This window comes from Bipolaris victoriae, assembly GCF_000527765.1.
Source record: "Bipolaris victoriae FI3 unplaced genomic scaffold scaffold_60, whole genome shotgun sequence".
Taxonomy (NCBI): domain Eukaryota; kingdom Fungi; phylum Ascomycota; class Dothideomycetes; order Pleosporales; family Pleosporaceae; genus Bipolaris; species Bipolaris victoriae.
In genome coordinates, this window is record NW_014575332.1 from 115,373 (window position 1) to 137,293 (window position 21,921).

General features: G+C 51.0%; 11 protein-coding genes across 11 annotated transcripts; 6 read left to right on the forward strand and 5 right to left on the reverse strand.

The window, feature by feature from the left end:
- Positions 1-583: 583 nt before the first annotated feature.
- COCVIDRAFT_103321 (hypothetical protein) lies at positions 584-978 on the reverse strand (the record flags this gene model as incomplete). Its single annotated transcript, XM_014699586.1, has 3 exons — positions 584-645; positions 721-804; positions 918-978. The coding sequence occupies 3 exons, from the start codon at positions 976-978 to the stop codon at positions 584-586; spliced, it is 207 nt and encodes a 68-aa protein (XP_014555072.1).
- A 610-nt stretch (positions 979-1,588) lies between these two features.
- Positions 1,589-2,628, reverse strand: COCVIDRAFT_17343 (polysaccharide lyase family 3 protein; the record flags this gene model as incomplete). The annotated part of the gene is made up of 3 exons (XM_014699546.1): positions 1,589-1,852; positions 1,911-2,170; positions 2,226-2,628. 3 exons carry the CDS (start codon positions 2,626-2,628, stop codon positions 1,589-1,591), a joined length of 927 nt encoding a protein of 308 aa, XP_014555032.1.
- Positions 2,629-3,487: 859 nt separating this feature from the next.
- Positions 3,488-4,615, reverse strand: COCVIDRAFT_39136 (hypothetical protein; the record flags this gene model as incomplete). Its single annotated transcript, XM_014699587.1, has 3 exons — positions 3,488-3,910; positions 3,961-4,310; positions 4,372-4,615. 3 exons carry the CDS (start codon positions 4,613-4,615, stop codon positions 3,488-3,490), a joined length of 1,017 nt encoding a protein of 338 aa, XP_014555073.1.
- Positions 4,616-5,736: 1,121 nt separating this feature from the next.
- Positions 5,737-7,181, reverse strand: COCVIDRAFT_103428 (hypothetical protein; the record flags this gene model as incomplete). The annotated part of the gene is made up of 2 exons (XM_014699588.1): positions 5,737-6,906; positions 7,017-7,181. The coding sequence occupies 2 exons, from the start codon at positions 7,179-7,181 to the stop codon at positions 5,737-5,739; spliced, it is 1,335 nt and encodes a 444-aa protein (XP_014555074.1).
- A 316-nt stretch (positions 7,182-7,497) lies between these two features.
- Positions 7,498-8,604, forward strand: COCVIDRAFT_103398 (hypothetical protein; the record flags this gene model as incomplete). The annotated part of the gene is made up of 1 exon (XM_014699589.1): positions 7,498-8,604. The coding sequence occupies one exon, from the start codon at positions 7,498-7,500 to the stop codon at positions 8,602-8,604; it is 1,107 nt and encodes a 368-aa protein (XP_014555075.1).
- Positions 8,605-9,328: 724 nt separating this feature from the next.
- On the forward strand, positions 9,329-10,062 carry COCVIDRAFT_17347 (hypothetical protein; the record flags this gene model as incomplete). Its single annotated transcript, XM_014699547.1, has 2 exons — positions 9,329-9,703; positions 9,823-10,062. The coding sequence occupies 2 exons, from the start codon at positions 9,329-9,331 to the stop codon at positions 10,060-10,062; spliced, it is 615 nt and encodes a 204-aa protein (XP_014555033.1).
- Positions 10,063-11,122: 1,060 nt separating this feature from the next.
- Positions 11,123-12,385, forward strand: COCVIDRAFT_39140 (hypothetical protein; the record flags this gene model as incomplete). The annotated part of the gene is made up of 2 exons (XM_014699590.1): positions 11,123-11,529; positions 11,584-12,385. 2 exons carry the CDS (start codon positions 11,123-11,125, stop codon positions 12,383-12,385), a joined length of 1,209 nt encoding a protein of 402 aa, XP_014555076.1.
- Positions 12,386-12,516: 131 nt separating this feature from the next.
- Positions 12,517-12,861, reverse strand: COCVIDRAFT_39141 (hypothetical protein; the record flags this gene model as incomplete). The annotated part of the gene is made up of 1 exon (XM_014699591.1): positions 12,517-12,861. The coding sequence occupies one exon, from the start codon at positions 12,859-12,861 to the stop codon at positions 12,517-12,519; it is 345 nt and encodes a 114-aa protein (XP_014555077.1).
- A 1,163-nt stretch (positions 12,862-14,024) lies between these two features.
- On the forward strand, positions 14,025-15,968 carry COCVIDRAFT_39142 (hypothetical protein; the record flags this gene model as incomplete). The annotated part of the gene is made up of 2 exons (XM_014699592.1): positions 14,025-15,242; positions 15,300-15,968. The coding sequence occupies 2 exons, from the start codon at positions 14,025-14,027 to the stop codon at positions 15,966-15,968; spliced, it is 1,887 nt and encodes a 628-aa protein (XP_014555078.1).
- Positions 15,969-20,415: 4,447 nt separating this feature from the next.
- COCVIDRAFT_103397 (hypothetical protein) lies at positions 20,416-20,844 on the forward strand (the record flags this gene model as incomplete). Its single annotated transcript, XM_014699593.1, has 1 exon — positions 20,416-20,844. A coding segment is annotated over one exon (429 nt), but the record flags the coding sequence as incomplete, so codon positions are not given.
- Positions 20,845-20,857: 13 nt separating this feature from the next.
- COCVIDRAFT_27991 (hypothetical protein) lies at positions 20,858-21,914 on the forward strand (the record flags this gene model as incomplete). The annotated part of the gene is made up of 3 exons (XM_014699594.1): positions 20,858-20,984; positions 21,048-21,725; positions 21,781-21,914. 3 exons carry the CDS (start codon positions 20,858-20,860, stop codon positions 21,912-21,914), a joined length of 939 nt encoding a protein of 312 aa, XP_014555080.1.
- Between the last annotated feature and the right edge of the window lie 7 nt (positions 21,915-21,921).

The window sequence follows — 21,921 nt, forward strand, 5'->3', positions numbered from 1 at the left end:
GCAAGACTTCGGACTGTTAGAGAAGCCAAGGCATGGTGGTAATACATGAATCATTACATCTAGTGGCACCCCAGATTCCGCAGAACATCAAAATAGCAGAGTATAAACGCATCTCGTCGGACGTTGGGTATGCAAACGGAAAATGGGAAAGGCGTGCTGCGAGCGAAGGAGTAGTGTTGTGCGAGTGGATATAATCTGCTAGACAAGTAGCACTCTCAGCGTATAGCATATAGACCCTGAACATGATGATGGCATCGTCTAAACAGTATCAGATTCCCGGCATATCTTGAACTCTGATATTAAAATCAGAGACAGCCACAAAGCGTCACGACCTATCCAAGGCACTTGAGGAGTTGGTAGTTTTCGATTCATTCAGGAAAAGGCCAGACTCTTTGATATCAGTCGTGATCGCATCTCCCACATATCTGCCATATGCTTCCGTAGCCGCTGCAAGAACAACTACGCCATCATTTTGTCCATCCTCGTCAAGTCCGTATAGATGCCCATAGCTTTCGCAAAGAACTCCGGTAACCGAATGAAATGCCGCTTTCCCTCTCTTTCTTTCCCCGAGAGTTGATGCAGCTTATCGCAGACGCCTAGCCTCACGTTCGGACTCGAGCAGGCAGAGGATGTCGTTCTCACGGACTGAAGGTTTTGGAGTCAGCTACTGCCAGAGGGAGGGCGGCGAAAAAAAAGCGGGTAGGAAGGGAGAGGGTTTACCTGGGCCCTTGACGTTACGGATGATAGAACGGGTCTGGTCGTCCATGAACTCGACACGGCACTGGGTGACACCACCACGGGAACCTGTAAGAGACCGTCGTCAGCCTTGAATTCTCTCTAATCTCTCGCACGTTTGTTGCGGCGCGTTATGTCGCATGCGCCCTCTTGTGCAGCAAATTTCGGCAAATTTCGCGTACCGGTTCGGCCAAGGACACGGGTGACCTTGACGAGCTTGACGGGAGCCTTAGCTGAATCCATTATGTGCGGTTGTGTGTGTTTTTGACGGGAGTCGGTCGGTCGGTGTGCGGAAGAGCTGGGTTGGGCGTCGGGATGGAGTTGTCGCTGGCTAGAGGCACTGAACGATCGTGGGCTGGCAAAATCTAAGCGAAGGCTAGAGCAACCGGGGTTGGCGCACGGCCCACTTGACTACTATTCGATGCAGGACCTCAATACCTTTACCTCAACACCCAATCACTCGTATGATGGGTTTGCACTTTTTCCTGATGGACAGAGAATGGCACGCAATTCATTATTCTATGTATAATTCATCAGCAGTTTCGAGGTTGTCATTACGGATATCGATTCCTGCACCCTCACAACTATGCCAAGACTGGTGGGAAAGAACACGCCAACACTTACTCAATACATTCTTTATTGCTAGCTGCCACATTTACATTAGCAAATCCAAAATCGATACTATTCAAATATGTCAAGATTCCGGAGTTTGCATCATACAATCAAATCCATTCTAGGCCGGCATAATATTGTTCAAGTCGTCCACTTAGCAAGCCAATGCCTATTTAATCATATATTCATTTCATTAGTTCTTACTACATACAACTCGTTAAATATTAGCTCAGTACCACTCTCAGTCCGCACCAGTACCCTCCTTCCAGTAAGTACCAAGCCACTCATACGGCTCCTCCGGCACATACTGATTCAAAATCTCCCCCTCAAACTCCGTAACATGGTCGCGCGTCAAATTATACAGCGCATATTTCTCATCGGGCCCAGTTCCAACCGTATAAGGAACTGTTTGGACATTGTTGCCAATCTCCTTGTCGACGTACCGGTCGACATCTGTGACTTGGGAATCTTTGATGCGGTATTCGTCACCGTAGTTGGGGTTGATCTACGTCATTGTGAGTTGGAATTATCGATAAATGAGGAGTTAGGTTGTTTGAACTTACTATACCCATTCTTGTGCCTTTTACGGCAATGACGTTTTGGATGGTGACGTTGCGCTTCGCCTGGTTGAGGCAGTTTCCGCAGGATTGATAGAAAGTACCAAAGTTTTCGGCGTAGAAGCCTGTGATGTTGACTTTGCCTCCTAGCGAGTTGTCCTGGAAGATCTTGTCGGTGGCGTTGCGTGCGCCTCCGCCGATGACGCGGAGTTGGGTGTTTAGGCCCTTAGACGTAAGTGCGTCCTCACATACATCCTCCCACCACACTATTGTATAGCAAGTCAGTGGTTGGTTGATGCTTGATCGAATGGAATGTCTTACCATTCTCCACCCAGGCATCTCCGAGAGCATGGATACCTTCACTCTGGTGTTTACCAATAATCACGTTCCGGATTGTAGCACCAGGAAGTAAGTTGAAGACAGCATCCGCGTCGGTTCCCTCAGCCTGCTCACTGCAGCTACCCTCAACACGCTCGTATCGCTTCATTTGTCCATCGAAGACCTGGCCAGCAGCAATGTACATGGCCTCTTTAAGCACAACAGTCTCAGTCGGAACGGGGAACTTTGTGACCGGAAAAGGGAATCTGGGGGGAGGTCGTGCTCCAAGATCACCCTGTGTCGAGTCTGTGCTACCCTGTGGTCCATCGCCATTCTGGCGCGGTATCACTGCTGCTGTGGAGAGTGCAGGTAGAAGGGGGAGAATGACCGAGGTAGAGAACTTCATCTTGGAAAGACTATATCTGAAGTGGAATATCAACCAGACTTTTTGAGACCGCTGTCTTGGCTTCAAGTAGAGTTTCAGCAGTGCGAGAAAAAAATGTATTTCACAATTGACACAGCACAATCAACCCTTTATACTTGATCAGCCACGCCAATATGCCCAGCAAGTAGTCCCTCGATCATCACCATCACACCCGCCTCTCCACACGCAACCCCGTATTCCAACGTCATCCCAAACCCTTTTAGGTATACTATGTAGGCGCAAGCAGGCTCTAGCTTCCCCCACAACTTGCTCCCCAGAGCGCCACAAACTGCGCTCCTCAGGCCAACCGGAAGAACTTGGGTCCCATGTCTCTTTGTTTCCGTGAATAAAAGGTGCTGGCGTAGTGTTAGTGAGGGTACTTGGCATGCGGTTTACCCGAGCAGAGCAGTGTCGCCTAAGGCCATGAGATGCATTTGCCAAGGCGATGCCACGCAGTAGTACACCCGGTGGTGATTTTCTCCACGAATCATACAGGTACTTGGCGGCGTTGTTTCCCCAGCCTCTAGGTATCTGTGCTCCCCGTACATTCTGGATCATCATTTCCGGGGTAAGTAGTGGATTTGCGATCGAGGGGTTGATCATTGCTGTGCGTTGCAGTTGTGTTCTGGGTTGGAGGGTTCATGTAAGCATGGTTGGAATCCCGAAACTCGAATACTAGCTAGGGGAAAATCATGTTACATGGGACGAAGATGGAGTGATGTGTAAATAACTAGATGTAAACGGCCCGTGGTCTTGGACCCTGAATCATACCGCCTTGGTACCATATGGCAAATATTCGGCCAACATACATATACATATTGCAACAGACCATAATGCACTCTTATTCCCACTGGTCAGCCATTTCCTTCACGGCCTTCTCCAAGCTATCCCACCCGGATCCTTTGACTCGTTTGAGCAACTCTTCTGCCCTCTGATTTGGGACCTTCATCTTGTCTTCGCCCAATCCCTTGATGTTTTCCGGGAACTCCTTCTTGGGATACTGCTTGCGCCAAATATCCATCATCTTATTGTAGCTCCATGGCTCTGCAAAGGCAAATATGCGTTCGGAGTGTACGTCGTTGTAAATCAATGCAGCGACATGCAGCAGCGCGCAGTCAACGGTATGAACATACCATTGTGGGCCGGCAAACGTGCTGAATGCTTCGAGGTTCGTACTCGTCCAAGCGAAGTGGGCCCACTCGATAGTAGATGGTTTGCCTTGGCGTTCAGGGATGAGAATGGGGCCGAAGTTCACATTTGGTAGCTGTTACAGTCAGTATTGTATATAAAATGATTTATGAGATCGGGACTTGCAATAGAGTTCAAGATAAAGCTTGGTTTGTTCTCCTCCATCCACTTGACTATTGCCATTTCCGTCTCTGTCTTCATGGCTGCATAGCCCAGCAATCCTGATCCATTCCCAGTCTCTTTAACACGTCTTAGTGCCTCTTCGTTGAAGGTACCCTCGTCGATTGAGAACTCAACATCGGGTTGAGGGAAGGTCGCGGCGATCGATGACGAGGTAAAGACGAAGCGTTCAACCGAAGGAGTTTTCGTGGAAGCCTTGAGGGCATTGAGAGCGCCTTTTACCGCGATGGGAATGGCAACTTTGATATCTGAACTCTCACTAATAGGTGCTGCGACATGGATGAAGCCATCAATACCTGATGGTTGAGTAAGTTTAGCCGTCTTTGCCACATTAGGTGTGGTATAACTTCGAAGTACCTTGCATGAAATTGTCATAGCAACCTTCGATGGTCATATCTGGTACGGTAACCAGCTCTAGCTTTGCATCTTTGTGCTTTTTACTAAAATAATCGACCAAGTATTGGTGCTTCTCAGCATTCCTCACTGCGCCACGAACATTGTATCCCCTCTGTAGCAGTTGATCGGTGATATGACTTCCAATAAGACCATTGACGCCTGTCACAAAGACCGTAGTCCCAGCTTCAAGTGCAAGAGTAGGCATAGTGGGGCAAGAGCTTTCAAGTGTGATAAGGGGGTGGGGTCCACAAGGTATGCAGAAAAGGAGTATGGACAGAAGTGAGCAATGATTTTTCGACAAGAAAGCTTGGATTCTATTGCCAAAGCAGAGACGAGTTTATCGGATGCGATGCCTGAAACCAAATGCTTGCAAGATGAGAGATTAAATACGTTTGTGGAGAGCATCAAGGTCACCAAACACTAACTGTGTTAGGAAAGGCGTGTTCGCCTGCATGCTGAAGGATGGCTTGCTTACGGATAGGATTCAGCATCACACCTCGGTTTTGCCCTATCAGCGAGCATTGCCGCTAATATTTTCTTGGATTGAATCTAACGAGCGGTAGTCCAATTTGGAACTCTTATGACGTAGAGCATGTGGCTTCGAATGAAAATGAACTATGTTCTGGTTGGAAGAGAAGTCATGATAAGTGAAATGTAGCAATTTACCATAAAAAGAGCTTGTGCTACAATACCCATGGTCAATTGATGTGTTCCTATTGGGTTGTTCAATATGGCATAGCCTTGTGAGCGGATAACATCACCTGCCGGTTCTGACGTTTTGACGTGATCGGCAAGGGACATGATTTGTAATTAAAATATGGAGGCAAAGGATGGAGAGAGATTCACTTTGTTTATTCTGTCTAATTACAGGTCAATCCTCGCACTGTCATCTGAATGTGTGAGGGATGCAGGGCTTTGCTTAGTCTGACGATGTATTCCAGGCGCCCCGAAACAGGATGTAACGAATTGGTCAGCCACAGTCTTGAGTACACCTCGGTCAAGTGTGCGGAGTAAACGCAAAGTCGTATAGTCTGTGAATTTTCATAAGAGCAGTAAACCCTATTTTTCCCTAGAGAAACTGCTTCGGTGGGAGTTTGAGTACTGAGGCGCTCCACAAGTGTTGACTTGAACTTGGTAAAGAAACACAGTAATCCTTCATTCCCTTCTTCCGAACAAGTTAGGTATTGCATTGGGATGTAACCATGAATTAATGCTTCGGATAGAGCATGCCATGCGTGTATAATATTAATATTTTTTTCTTAAATCAAAGACAAATTGCGCACGCAGCTTTTTTCATGTAATTTTACATCATGGCGATAATCATATTTACAGCTTTCCTCTGCTCTTCTCCATCTCCTCCTGTAGCACCAATCCAACAGGTCCACCACGGCTTCCATCACCTGGCCACTGCTCCTCAGGAATGCGCTCAGTGGGCCAATCCCAAAGTCCCTTGAAGTCCTCGGGTGTTCGACCTTGCAAACACTCTACAATGCTGTCACCAATGACGGGCAGGAACTTGAAGCCATGGCCTGAACCACCGGTGGCGACAAACAGACCGCTATACTTGGGGTGATACGATATCAAGAAGTCGCCGTTTCTTGTATCCGTGTACCAGCATATCTTCGATTTGGTAAACGGCCGTGAGGGCGTAGCAATCGAGGGGTGAATTGCTTTGAGGAAGTCGCGACATTGGCGTTGTCCTTCTACCGGAACAGCTTGTGTCGGGTCGTCGACACCTGTGTAGGGCAAAGATACTGTGATTGTCTCATTCGGATCGTCCGACTCGGGATGCGGAATGGTCGTCGGATTAATGTAGCCATGACCGTGGCGCGCCACCTTGAGCAACCTCTTAGAGGGTGGAATCATGAAAAGTCCATGTGAGAGATTCAAGAGAGTTGGCCTGTTGGCCATTTTCTCTTCCTCTTCTTTAGATATTGGCATATAGCATATGGCCTGTCCGGTCGCTTTGCAGATGCCTCGTAGATCTATGAGCGATGCTGTCCATGCGCCCGCTGCTAGTATTGTCAAGTCGGCCTTCAGCTCACTTGAATCGTTGAACCGAACGCCAGACACGGTGCTGGTCTTATGGTCGATTAATAATTTCTTCACCGGTTTGGTGACGAACTTGACTCTGTTCAAACTCTCGACCTTTTCCCGCAACCAAATCATGGCACCCTCAGCATCAGCCCAGCCAGAACTCCAGTTGACATATCCTGTAGATCCATTGCCCCATGGAGCATTGCCCTCAAGACCACATGCTCTTTGGATTTCTTCAGCAGAGTTGAGAACCTCGACCGTGTCTGTTCCTATTGCCCGGACGTTTGCCAACGAATCTGGCACGTACTTTTGTTCCGGCCCCCAGGCAGTTACACACAGTCCGACTTCATGGTAGTGTTCCGTCGCAAAGTCGGTTCGCCAGCGGTTCTGCGCGATAGTTGCTAGGCGGGTGTAGCGCGCGGCGGCATAGTCGGGGCGTATGATGCGCGAGGTATCAATCTAATTTTGCTTGTCTGAGCGTGTTGTCTTTATGGTAATGGCCTGATGCGACGACCGAAAAAGGTTGTTTGGTAGAGTGCAAGGGTGCCATGTTGAATCGCTGTACTTACGCTTGAGCCGTCGGGTACAGGAAAGGGCTGTCGGTCGACAACAGTGATTGAAGTATCTTTGTACTGTGGGTTTTGGCATAGAGAGTAAGCAGTTGAAAGGCCAAATGCGCCACTTCCGACGATTAAAATGGATGAAGGTATATCGGAGACTGTAGAGGGAGCCATTGCGCACAACTATCTGCAAAACAAAAAACAAAAAAAAGCACGAAGCAGAGAAGTACAAGGAGATATTAGACTCACAGACTTGAAAAATCCCGACCAACAGCCGCTGGAAGGCCGATATCGTCGACTGATTAACGGCAGGTATCGGTTATGTATGGGCCGACCCTCATGGCTTGCAGGGCGCTTTGACGCTAGACTACTCCCGACCGATTGGATCGCGCGTCAAAAGATTTGAGGCTCCAAGCCAACATTTGCTGGCCTGAGCAATTGAAAACCAACCACACTCGCCACGCACTCGATCGTTAGACATTGGCGCGCCATGGCGAAACTGCCTAAGCCTCCCAAGTCGTTTCCTATAAAATCCACCATACCGACGAAGCCTGCCGCAGCACTGCCCAGGCGAATTCCCCGAACGCAGCCGACGGCTGAGCATCTGCTACGAGTACCCGAGAACCAGACACCCGAACAAGCAGCGAAGAGAGTATGGGCGGCACGACCAAGGCTATCTGATCTCCAGCGGCTGTCGGATGAAGAGTTGAGGTCGGCACAGCACCAGGCCAAGCTACGACAATGGAGACAATGGCCCATGTTCGGCATTGGCCTGATCGCATTCGGAATGGGCACATACGCAACAATGCTCTGGACATCGCTGACTCATGAGGCCGAATTGAAAGACCTACCGGCGGATCTTTCTGATCGGTTTGACAAGGAGGCTGAGGGGTACGACGAGAAAGTGGATACATCGGAGATGCTACTCTTCCTAACTCGGAAGCGCAAGAAGCTCACGGCCATGGCAAAGGGACACGTGTTGGAGGTGGCCGTGGGTACAGGCAGGAACATACCCTATTACAAGACGAAGCAATGCGCAACGGTAACGCTGCTGGACTCGAGTGGGCCTATGCTAGAGGTTGCGAGGCGGAAATGGAACGACACGCACAAGGAGTACTTTAGCCGCGTCTTTTTTAAGCATCAGTCAGCCATTGATCCAATAACGCCTCCGTACGGCGCACAAGATGGATACGACACGGTTTTGCAGACGATGGGGTTATGCTCGACGCCGGAGCCCGTCAAGCTACTGCAGAATCTAGAAGCGTCGACTAATGAGGATGGGCAGATACTGCTTCTGGAGCATGGAAAGTCGCATTACGAGTGGCTCAACAAGATGCTAGATAAGACGGCCCCCGCACATGCCGATGAGCATGGTTGCTGGTGGAACAAGGACATTGGCAAGATTGTCGAGGAGAGCGGGTTGGAGGTTGTCGAGATGAAGCGCTACAACTTTGGCACGACGTGGTGGCTCCAATTGAAGCCGAGAAAAGGCATACGGCAGAAGCGGACTACGGCAGGTTCAGGTGAGCAGCCGGGGACTGCGCAGACCGGGCCGGCAGTTGTTGAACACAAGCCATGGTGGTGGTTGTGGAGTTGAATACATAGCCGTCCGTCTCGTCATCCCCACCCCGCATTGTCGAGAGTGGAGACCTGGGACTACTATCAGAGACCTGGCATGCAATGCTCAGTCTGGACTACTCTACGGCTACGTACAGCTACGCATACGTAGCCGCAGGGGCGCTGGGTCGGGCAGGCCAGACAGCTTTTGTTTTTGCCCAAGGTGACGCAAGGCTTGGGCATGGCTGAGATGAAGGAGGGGCAGGGCCTGATGCGGTAATTCCAGGATGGCGACCGAGAATCGTCACTTGGGGGGACCCAACAGCAGGTGAAGCGAGATCTGCGGTTGGGATCATGGGCAATGCACAAACGATCGCGTCACCGTCACTACTTTGCAAGCGCACGGCGGCTCATCCAAACTTTGATATGTTTTACCATCAAGTCACGCCATGTGCTTTCGCGTGCTTGAGGCATGGGCGGGAGGCCCGTTGGGGGGGCAGGCAGGGCCAGGAGATGAAGATGCGTAATCGAGCACGCAACAGCCGTCTGACTCGACGTGTTGGCTTGTGGAAAGAAGCAAACAGACATGCGTCTTCACCGTCTTTCACGACTTGCCAACTGCCTTATCCAGCCCGCACTTCGTCTGGGGAAGAAAGATAGTGCATCCGCAAAACTGAGTGCCCGCAGCCCAAGTGCGGCGCCAAACCTTCCAGTTCCCCACAAAAGGTGACGCTGAGCTGCGCATGCAGGCCAGACTTGGCGGCATGCGCCTAGCCGGATGGGGCAAGGATTTCTGCATAGCCCATGTCGCATCATCCGAAGTCATGGCAACTCGCGTGCGCAATGTTTGGGGCACTGTGACAATGTGTCCCCCCCCTCCTCCTCCTCCTCCTCCTCCTCCTCCTCGGTGTGCGGGCATTGCGTGCGACAGAGGCGCCACGATGCCCATTGCGGGAGTCAGGCACGCAGACGCGGGACATTGGCAGCTCGTACGAGACCACGGCGGAGGTAGTCTGGTCGTGGCTAGCAGCAACGCTTCTCCGTGCCGGCAGCGCCTCTCCGTTCACATGTGGACGTTGCCGAGGACTGGCCGCATGGCCACAGCGAAAAGTTCCGTCAAAGAAAAATTCGCGAAAAAAGTGCGCTCACCGCCCTGGGGCATCCCGGCTCCATCGTTGAGGCTAAATCCACTTTTGCAGCTAGACGAAACCTCTGGACAGGGATGCTCGCACGCTGGAACTGGATGATATGCACGCAGCATCAGATCATGGAAAAGCGTCCAACCAGCCGCGACGTGGCCGTTGGAAGGGCTGGAGAAGCGCATCAATTGAGGCGGTCAGCTGGCGGGACAGCTGTGACGACCCGCCCGTGTGCAGGCAGAGACAGAGAGGGATGCCAATGCCCATGCCAATGCGGATCAAGGACGTCAACCACGGCGAGACTGACACCCGTCGCGGAGGTTTATCGGCTACGACGCATTCCCACAAGCATGGTTTAGCAAGGCCCACTTATCTCGTGCCCGGCGCGAGATGTTAACAGATCCAAGCTTGACACAACAAGAGGGGCAAGCCGTCAATGGCAACCGTGGGATTGGCCGAGCCCACGCCTTGTGCACAAGGCGTGAGAGCGGGCAGCCGGTGAAGCAAGGCCTGGAGGGGCGACTACTCTTGGTTTTGCCTGGCTACTTACTTGGAGACAATGTACAGAGTACGTTGCCGCGTGGTACATGCGGGCGGCCACGGCATCTTGATAGGAGCGTAACGCTCTAGCCCCTGGCCAACAAAGCAAAAACGGGCTCTAAAAGTAGTATGCTGTCATAACCAGCCTGAGCATTACTGGACTGGGTACATTCACCCTACCAGCAGCGCACGGTCGCCTGCCGGAGCCTAGTCGCTCCTTCTTCACCCAGTTGCTCCACCACCACGCCTCCGACCTTTCCCTCGCTCGCAACATCCCCCTCTTCCCACCACCCCTCGAACTCCATCAGGGACCATTGTCCATTGTGCTACCCGCGTCTCGCCCCTTGCCTCTTTCTCTAGTTCTTTGCTTGCTGTGCTGTTGCGGCGACACTTTGCTGTGCTTGTTGCAACCTCTCGTTGCCCTCTTCCTACTCTAGAGGCAATCCCATTTGCCATCGCTGCCTTGCCTATTTGCTGCCTTCAGGAGGCAAAGTTGCGTAGCTGCGACGACACGAGTGCCACTCTCAGCATTCACCCACTACCACCACCTCCACTACCACCACCACCACCAAACCCAACGACGACCATCCCTCCTCCTCCTGCTCCTGCCCACAGTAATCAGGTGCCCTCCTCGACGCCATCCCTGCAGTGCAGAAAGAAAGTTGCATATTTCGGCGGCAGCGCTTGGTGGCATAGGCTGTAGTGCATTCCTACGGACCAATCCACATCCCTGAGCCTCCTCGCAGTCACCAAACACTTGTGGCTGCACACCCATTACCAGCCTTAATAATATATCTTTCTCCCTGCAAAGGCTGCCCTTTGTCCTCTTCTCTTCTCTTACCGCTTGCGCAACTGTTGCGACCGAGTCGCTGCGACAAGATGCCCTACAACACCCGCCGCAAGTCCCTGTCGCTGCCGTCGCTCGGCATCCAGCTCCCAGGTGCGCCCCGAACGGTGCGCTCACCGCCTTCGACAAGCGACGGCCAACACGCCGCAAAGAAACAGAAACGCTCACATTCGGGCTCCCTCTCGTCCTCGCTTGCATCACCACCACGTCCATCGGCGCTGCGTATCGACGAGCACCGACCCAAAAGCTCAGGCCGCGTCGCCGACACCCCGCCACCGTCACCAGGCGGCGAGTCCGGCACCGCCAAGATCGACACCCAAGGTATTGATGACGAGATTGTTGTCGGTGTTATTGAGCAGCTCGAAAAGACTGGCAACCGTCCCCATTTACTCAAGGAGCTTGCCCTTGTTCTGTCGCCCATCATCCCCATTGTCGAGAGGTACGTACCCAACCTTGGCGCGTGTTCATAATTACTTATGCTGATGTGCGCTAGCTCTGCCAACCCAGCAGCCATTATCTCGTCACGTTTAGCCACATACCTCAAGCGCAACTGGACCGCGTTATCGAAATGTCCCCTCGACAAGAAGCTTGTTGGCACGCACCCAAAGCGTGTCTACTACTTTCTTTCCACACGCCCACACCAACCGATTCCTGCTGACGGGGGTAATGCCCCAATCGCACCGCGCATTGTGACGCCGTCACTTTCGTCTGCTACATCGGAAGAAGAAGAGGACATGGACGCAAGATCACGAGATCGCATGTCACCCTCTCCAGAACTCGACCTCTCCGACTACGACAGCAACGCCAGCGACCCCTTCTCCAACCAAACCCATCCTCCTACAACCGCCAACATTTCACACAACCGCCGCGCTCAATCTCCTCCGTTAGAAAAGGACGAGCGCGAGTTCACCCAGACTGCGTCGTTCCTTCAACAACGACGGATGAGCCAAGAAGCGGAGCGTGCACGATCTGCCAGCGCATCTGCCGAGCCGACACAAAGCAGCGATGTGAAGATGGAAGAAATCGCCGCCTCGGTTGAGGAGACGGTTGAAAGCGCCGCCCGCAAAGACTCCGAAGCGGCGGCCACTCTTTTTGGTCAAATGGATCAGGTTGTGAGCTACAATTCTGCACTCTCACCCAGCAGCCCTGCACTCAGGCCTACGCTCCACATCGACATGCCACCGCCATCGCTCAAGCGCAAAGAGATAAAACTCGAGTTTGACGACGACTGGGTCATGAAGAGCCCGGAGCTTATTGATCTGGACGAGCTTGACGATCTTTTTGGTGGTTACTAAACCATCAGCAGCCGAATCTGCGCTTTTCCAGCACACGATGTTTACGATTCTCCTGGGGACAAGTTCTCTCATCTACTTCGACTATATTCATTGTATTCTCACCTCATTATCGTCTTTTCTTTTATGCTCTTTTACAGCGTATGTCCTAGAAGGATTCGTTTTGCCGTTCGCGCTGCATTCATTATGCACTCTAGGGATGTTGGGATATCGCATGGAGTTCTTGAGATGTGGGAGTCTAGGAAGGAATTCTGTACGATAAGTGTAGAGTGTGTTTGTTGCGACGGGCGCGGAGGCGCCTGGCTGATGCGCTGGATTGTTACTTGGCGTGGGAATTTGTGGAGCAAAGGGGTGCGGGCAAACATGTGGCACTGTTGCCACCCGCCCCGCGCGACGAGCAAATGGGTGGAAATGGAAGGGAACAGGACCGCTATATAAAAGCTCTTGAAATTGGAAAAACAGTTAATATGCTTCAACATTTGCAACTCTTGCCAGCGCGGCGGTCACGGTGTTTTTGCTTATTTGCTTGTGACTGTATGTACGCATGTACTTGCGGGATTGTTGCCGCCAAAGCTTGGGGGGCCGGGCTCCCTTACTATCCACGTACCGCTTGCTCACCGCCCGACTTGTATGATTTCTGCACCTAAGACTACAGTACACCTGGCATTGGTCTAATGCAGAACAGAGTGGAAAAATTGGGCCCTCACCGGCAGGTCTACTTGTGCCCAATGCGTGCCTCGATCTGACCCAGACGGTCCTAGTCTCAGAGGGGGAGGGAGCTTATGATTGGCAACGTCTGATGGACAAGTTGCGGTCGAGGGCGATGTGCTGGAGACCGCCTCACTTTCCACCAACAGTACACTACACCGAGGAGTGAACGCTGTACAAGCAAATTCTCTGCATACCCGTCGACGGTTTTTCTGAAAAGCTCAGGACAATTCTCCATCTTGTGCAATCGCCTGTTCGCAGCAAAAGAGGCTGGGTAAGCGAGTCCAATGACTTGGGCACCCCAGCCTACAGCAAAGCTTTGAAGCCCAGCCCAACCTCACCGAGGAAACAACAGTGCGCTGTGCGCGCCGCGACACGTCCGCTCTACCATCTTTTTTTCCCTTATCGACTCCCCGAGTCCCTTCAATCCGCGCCTCCTCTGTGCCCTGCGTCAAAAGTGCTTGTTGCGGGCTCCTAGGGCTGCTGAGGTTCCGGATTGTCTCGCTTACCTTGCGCCGGACCAGTCTTCGCACTTGGTGACGGAAACAACTGGCCTGAGCATTCACCACACAGCCCTCCGGTCGCATCGTTCAAGGTTAGCTGGGTAAAGGTGAAACACATTTCTTCATAGACTCTTCACGTGGCATACGCGAATTGGACCCTGGATACCGACAACCACACTGCTGCTGCTGTCCCGCAGAAAGCCAACACAGCACCCTCGATCATCGACGCCCGGCCATACAAAACCACGATCAGCCGCGTTGCCTGTCAGCAAATCACGCCGCGGTCGCAAGAGACTTGGCCATATTAACATAGTCGCCTCTCCTTGGACCAGGCCTTTATCTAATCTTCCCCGACAACAACTACCTTTTTTCAAAAAAAATAATCACATTTACAGAGGACTCGCAACCAAAGGAACAAAATGTCGGTAGCCATGTCGCGAGCCAGAAGCAGAAGTCGGGCGCCAAGCACCAGAGCACCCCTGAACTCATCACCAATTGTCGTGGATATCCCACGAAGCGGCGCAAAATCGCCACTCATTGTCGATGTGCCCGCCACCCCGAGGACAAGAAGTAGGAGCAGAGGCAGAGTTGAGCCGGCCGTGGATGCGCCGGGATTGAGTGGCGGCAGAGGAATGTTCAAGAGGCTGATTGTTGCTTGTGACGGCACTTGGCTAAATTCGGACGACGGAACCAAGAATGGTACCCTTTCCATCCCCAGCAACATCACCCGGATCTCAAGAGCTATCAAAGCAGTCAGCCAAGACGGAATCCAGCAAATCGTAAACTACCAACAAGGTCTCGGCACCGAAGGTGGAAAGATTTCTCGTCTTGTTGGAGGCGGTACAGGCAAAGGCCTTGCTGAAGATGTTCGGGAAGCGTACTCGTTTCTTGCAAACAACTATCATCCAGGAGACGAAATTTTCCTACTCGGATTTTCCAGAGGTGCCTTCACTGCGCGCAGTATTGGTGGATTGATTGGAGAAATCGGTCTTCTCACCAAAAAAGGCTTGAATACTTTGCCAGAAGTATACGAAGACGTCCAAAACCGAAGGAACGAGGACTACCGGCCAAAACACGAGGACATTCCATTTCCAAGGAAACCAAGCGCCGGGGATCCACGATATGCGGAAGAGTTGGAGCGCCGTGGCTTGACCAGACTCGACATTCCGATCAAATGCATTGCCGTGTGGGACACAGTCGGAAGCCTTGGAATACCCAGGATTGGCATACTACAGCGTGCAGGTCTGCAGTCGAAGCAATCAAAAGCAACAACATTCTACGACACGAAACTTTCCAACTGTGTGGAAAATGCATTCCAGGCTCTTGCTCTGGACGAGACTCGATCATCATTTGCACCTGCTATCTGGGAAAAGCCCGAGGGTAACCGCACCACGCTCCGCCAGGTGTGGTTTCCAGGTGCGCACGCAAATGTAGGAGGCGGTTATGACGATATGCAGATTGCCAACATTAGTCTTGCGTGGATGATGAGCCAGCTGGAGCCATTTTTGGATATGCGAGGTGAATATTTGTTCGAGCAGGACGATCTCAATGAAAAGTACTACAAGAAAGAAGAGGGCGCCATCCGACCATGGAGTTTTGGTAAAATCTACAGCGAGCTTAAAGGGGCTTTTGCACTGGGTGGAAGTTCTGTAGGTTTTTTTCCTCGTTTTGTTGTTTTGTGAAGTTTAGGCTGATATATGTGGAAGCAACGCAAACCTGGTCAATACACTGCAGTCGATCCATATACGGGTCGGGCGACAGACCGACCTCTGCGACAGACGAATGAGTACATCCATCCCTCGGTCCGCACGCGGTTCCGCCTAGAAGGCCCTGGAGTGCAGGACCGAGGCTTGTACGAAGCGCGGGCACTGACAGACAGCTACAAGTTGGTGGTTGACTACGGCTCGAACAACGCGCGTGCAGGCGACGCCGAAGTTTTCTGGAAGATCAAGTGGAGAGACGCAAACGCAGTCAAAGTGCTGCCCGAAGCACCACTGTGGAGGCTAGAGAGGGAGCTCGCACGACGGGATCCGGCAACGTACGACTATGTGAAGAAGCCACCGGCGACGAGCTCGACCAAGAGCAAGCGACGAGCGCCACGGCCAATGTCAGCTGATTTTTCAAACTCCAAAGTAGGTGGATTGGGCAGCCCTGTCTCGCCCCGAAAGAGTCGTAGAGAAACTTTCTCACCAAGATCCACGTTTCCAGTTGACGACAAGCCCCCAGCGCGGAGGAGCAGTACGAAGATGGACCGAGCGAGGAGTCGCAGCCGCGCGAGGAGTGTTGAATTTGCCAGCGATCGCGAAACGGATATCCGAGAAAGTATGCCACATCGTCGGGAGAAGGACAAGGCGTGGTGGGAAGGCAAACGATGAGAAAATGTTTGAGAAGAAACGAAATGACACTATAGCCGACTTCTTTTGAGAGAGAGAGAGATAGGAGAAGGAAGAAAAAAAATTACTTTTGAGTAGATGGTAGGGGGGGTTGGGATATAAGCGGATACCCTTTATTTTAGTTTTTAGTTTTCTTTTAGATAATGACAATCTTTTTAAAGGTTTAGGACGTAGTATGTAGTATACAAATTATTCGAGGTTAACGTATTATTTATATGGATTTTCGCGGATCACTCCTTCTTTTTTTTTGGCCAAGATGCCTACGAAAATGAATACTCCATTCTCAATCTCACTTCGAATGATAATGTGTAGACCTGTTACAAGTGAAGAAGAAGAAGAAAAAGAAAGATTTCTCTCTCTCTCTCTCTCCTTAAAGATAGGATGAGAAGCTGGAAAAACTAAATTGGCGTTCCTCTCAATCAGTTTTTTTTTTAAAAAAAAAACCGGGGCAAACGGGGGCCTCATAGTTAAGTAACTGTTCGGAGCTACGTACTAGTACTAGGCAATCTTATCCTCCGACTCCACCTACTACTACTACTTTGAATAGACCGAGAGGAACCCTCCCCCCCCGTCCCCAAAAATAGGCCCACCACAATATTATCCTACCCCCCCCCCCCNCATTTCCCAGAAAGAAAAGACTGGAATAAATAAACACGCTAGCTCTGGTGCATGAATAGATTCCAATCGCTGATCTCGCGGTGTCGCTCGAGTTTTATACGCTCTTCTCGTCCTGATACATCTTGATGACTTTGCATTACTAGCTGTTTTATTTTCGGTTAAAGGTCATGGAATTTCATCTCGCACATTCCTTTTCTTCTGGTTACTATGGGGGGGGACTATGGGGAAGATAGTGTGGCTTTGTCTGAACACCACTGGGTTGAGGATAGTAGGGAAGGTGTAGCTTATGTCAGGGTTTTTTTTGTTGTTGGGTTGGTGTGGAGTGAGTATGCGGAGGAGGAGGAGGAGGAGGAGGAGTTGGGGTTGGTGGTGGATAGATGGGTGAAGGGTGTAACGGGTTAGTAGTTGATGAGAGGATGATGAGAATGCTTGTTGGGAGGCTCTATGGAAGCGAAACGGTATACGGTGTAGGTCTTACTTTCTCTTTACTCCTGCTTACTAGCGGATGTGCTATCTGTCTGTCTTGTCTTGTAACAGTCAAGAAAAATACTCTTGTTTGCAGTGGGATTTTATGGTAAGCAGTTACGCCAGCAAGACTCCTATGTACATGGATTGAACAGTGGGGAGCGGAACCAGAAGAAGTCCGTTGGCATTCGCTTAGTAAACTTTGGACATGTAATTTGTAAGAAGAGAGAGAGAGAGATCAAGTGTGCCTGTTGTCGTCGATGATAGAACGGTTTGCTCATTACATTGACAGGCCAGCCACGGATCGGGTGCGGAGGTATATCGAATTCACACATGGTACTTCGTTTGCTTCTATCGTTACAGCAGTGGTGGCATTTTTGCTAGTCATCTTCTTTTTCCTTTGTCCTTAATGAACGTATGGCGACGAATGCGACTTGGTACGCTCTTACTGAGGACGCTTTGAAGAATTTATTCAAAGCGAGGGGGCAGTGGGTTGGGAGCGCGAAAGGGATTCTTGTGGAATGAATTAAGTAATTGAATGTGGAAATGAATGGATGATGCATCCGCTGACGGGTTGTTATAGATCAAAGATACTATCGCGGTGGTTTCTCCGACGGGGCCTTTGGTCTTTCTGCCAAACTCGTTTGCAGATGAAATACAGAATATGAAGGAGCCTCACTTTGGCAGAAATTTAATACAACTGGGCCGAGTTTGGTTGAAAGCTATCTTGTTGTTGGATGTAGCTTGCTGTGTCACTTATGATAGGACACGTTGGGCCATTATCAGGGATTGACTCCGTTTTTAAGTGGCCAATCAACACGACGTTACTCAAGAAGTCGTCCGGCTTGATTTTACCTGATCTTTAGGTATATATGCACTGCAAGTTTTACGTGGTGTATAGAGTACTCACATCTTCAAGTAGCATCACTGAAGACATGAACACCGAAGTCGAAGCCGTTCTCATGGATATGCTAGGCTAATGTCTGACCCTATCGAGAATAAGCATGGGATCCCGTAAATTAGGGAAGACATAGTGTCGATTCTCTCGGAACACGGCTGAAAAAAGACGTCGTTGGCTTCGATGAAGCTACTCGATAGCGCGATGAAAGAATCGCAGCGCTTGAATAAGTTGACTGATTGTAAGTCCTATTCTCCATCTTCATTTGTGTACATCTGACAATGTTACAGTCGGAATGCAACGCGTAGTCTTATCCAGCGTAACTCTCTCTCTAATGGCACCGTCATCCCCCAAAGCTACAAAGTCGTCGTCGAACACCGCTTCTCGGACCCGAATCTGTACCCCAACAGCGAGCAATTTAAGCAGATTGGTTTCTTAAGCTACGCGAGACTGGTTAGAGTCGGTGGCATTTCGTAACAGGGTCACCTAAACATCTCGAGTTTGGATACGGAAGGCATACGTGCCCCGGTCGCTTTTTTGCCAGCATTGAGGTTAAGATTATTATAGTCTACTTGCTTATCGAGTACGATTGGAAGTTTACGGAGAAAGGACGGTTACCGACGCCTTTTGCTGGGGCGGAGTGTATTCTTAATGATAAACAAAAAGTTGTGATGAAGCGTAGGTAAGAGGAGATTGATCTGGGGTGCCTTTAAACTCTGTAATGGCACAGTGAAAGAGAGAGAAAATGTTAGAGTGCATTCCATAACTTTGGTGGCTAGCTGCAACGTGCTCAAAATCGTCCCAAGGCTGTATCGTCCGGATAGATCGGCACAGATGCGGTTCTGGGGGTCCTTGTACTCACTGTACTGCAGGAGGAAGTGGGTGACGATCTGCCGTCTCTCTCCACAACGGCTGCGGGGACTGGTAACGGTCGGGCCATGTCGATAGAAGAGGAAGTCGTTGAGGTCTATCTTCTCGGTTCGCAGATGCACTAGCAGCGCGCCCTCCCTTTTTGCTGAGCTGCAGCACTTTTTTGGTAGGCGTCGGCGTGTGCCTGTATATCACGCTGTCTTTCCTGTCTTCCCGCCATGCACCAAATCAAGCCCTTTCTACTAGTATCTTGTACCACTTTCTGAACGTTATTCTAAGTGGGTACAGCCGCAAAGGTGGTGTGCAGTGTCGATGGGGTGTCTGGCCTCATGTATACAGATAGTGTATACTGTATGAGTGGGCATACTGCTACCGTCGGTGTGGATACTAAGGCTGTTGTCTGTTGCGCATTCTGCGTCGTGGCGGTCTCAGGCCTTGTCTGTGTTGCCGGTGATTTAGGTATGTGGCCCTTGCTGCTATGGAGGCGTGATGAATAGCGTGATGTGGTCTTGCCTGTCTAGATTACGCACTTGCTTGCTGTTCAGCGCTTCTTAAACTTTATGCAAAGGACTCTTGTATGCGGGTTGTTGTTATTGCTACAATGGATCGAAGTGATGGTGGTGGCCTTATGAATGGTGGCTTGTTGTTGAGATGAAGCAGTGTCTTGGCATATCTGGGAGAAATGTATCGACACCACTGTAAATTGTATGCTGGTAGGCATATATCTACTTCAAATCGACCCCAGTTTATAAACAAGTAGACTTGTATATCTTCTACGGCATCTGCAGGCTGCGGTACTGCTGTGGAGTCAAAATGCCTGCAGTTTCGTCTGTTATAGAGGTTGTTCCGTTACATAGGGACGTAAGTACTGCATGTCAGCTATTCGGAAGGCTTATCTAATATAGGTAAAGCGCGCTTTCCAGTACTATACTGTATACAGTAGATATTTGTCTCGGTCACGTCAACGTCTACTTACTACGCTGCACGTCAACGTCGTCTTGTAGTATATGTGAGTATACTTATGTAGAGCATTTCCATAAGGGGGGCTGGGTGGGCCTAATGGTGGACTAAGCCCGATATGCTCAGGGGACCCTAGTCGGGATCGCGGCCAACGGTTTCACCAGGTAGTGTGCATCTTCGAAAGCAAGCCACCTATGAGAGGGCAGCATGGGGAGATGATGATGTGGTGTGTGTGGTGATGCACCTTCAGCCGCACGAGTGTGGGAATACTACGTAGCTGTGCATCGTCCGAAATTGGAATAATCTAGCAGCAAAAAAATAAAGAAAGATGTTGGTGCTAGGACAAGGCCCCACGGGGACGGGTGGCCGCAACGCACTGGACCGTCTTCAACGACTTGAACAACAAGGGGAGAGGCATGGACAGGATCGTCGCAATGGGCTCGACTGATGTGGACTCAAAGGGGCGTTGGCAAGAATGCAATACGAAAGTGCATGAGGAATGACCTCGGACAATAATTGGGATGCGGAGCCTGTATGTTATATTTAGCGTGTGCATCGCCCAGTAGCGCGGCGGGCGGCCCCCTTTGGCTTAGTTTGCCTCCGCCGTCCGCTTGCTGATGCTGCTCTGCTGCCACTGCGCGCAAAGACCAACCAGGCCCGGCTCTCCTTTCATCAGCCTTGAATCATCGACAAACTCTCTTTCTTTCCCTCTCGCCGTCCCGCCTCACCCTCGTTCCCACCCCACGCCTCCCGCTTCCTCTTCGTCAGGAATTCTGCCCTTCGCCAGTCACTCGTTTCAGCGGACGAAGGTGTACCCTCTTCACGGCTTGCGTAATCCCTTTTTACCCTGGCGTCGCACCTGCATCGGCCCTAGTTGTTGACACTACTCCCGCCCCCCCGAATACCTGCACTACCACCCACTCGGTCCTCGACAGCCTCTTGCTCGCCCCTCTGCGTCTTCACTCGCTCAACTTCTACGCGACCTCTCCGCCGCCCTTCGAAACTCGAGGAAGAAACAACATAATCACTTTTAGCTTTTGGCATTAATTTCTTGGCAAACATGAGACCAGCTCGGATTCTCGCGGCCGTCGTGGCCATGTCCTCAGTGACGCATGCCATTTCGGATGCTTTTGACAATATTCACGGCCTGGCTGACGTCAAGGAGGTGCTTTTTGGACGACAAGACAGTATGTTTCCACCCAAATAAAATCAGGAGATCCTGACATGCATACTAACGGCATGACCTGTAGACAACAACAACAATAATAACAACAACGACAACAACGACAACAACGACAACAACAAGTCAGATGCCCCAGCGAGCACACCAGCCCCCAAGCCCACGGGTGATAGCAACAACAACAACAATAATAGCAGCAATGACAACAAGGACAACAAGACCAGTAACAACAATGACAACAAGAGCGGTGACAACAACGACAGCAAGACCGCATCTGACCCCAAGGAAACTGGGACACCCACAGGCAAGGAATCTGGCAGCAAGACCACCAAGAAGCCAACAAAGTCAACAACTTTCGATCCCCGGCTTCCCGCTGGTGGTATTACCATGGTCACTCCAGACGCTCTTGCTGGTTCACAATACTACAAGGTCGGCGACTACATCACATTCGCCTGGAACTACACCTCCCTCTCCGTCACCCCCACAGCCATCGACGTCCTTGCCTCCTGCACCGCCAACCAAGCCACATACACCATCGCTGTCAACATGTCTTCCGCCGAGACACAGGTGGTATGGAACACCAAGGAGACCCCAGAGGGCCAGGCACCCTTCTTGACCGAGAACTACAAGCTCCTCATCTACGACTCCAACTCGACTGCCACGGCACCACCGCGAGCTGGCTACTTGGGTGCTTTCAGCGGTTTCACCTTTGGCATGTACCTGCCCCAGCCATACACCTCTCTCCAGGGTAAGTCTTCTTCTGTTGTTTTCTCCGATAAGCTCCGTGGACTAACAAAATACAGATGGCTGGAACTGCCCCAACTGCAACTCCGCCCTGTCAAATCTCGAACGAATGACGCTCACAACCATGCTCTTCACCTGCGGAACAACAGTCGGTTCGCTAGTGTACTTTACATACCAATTTGGCCTGTGGTGATGAAGCA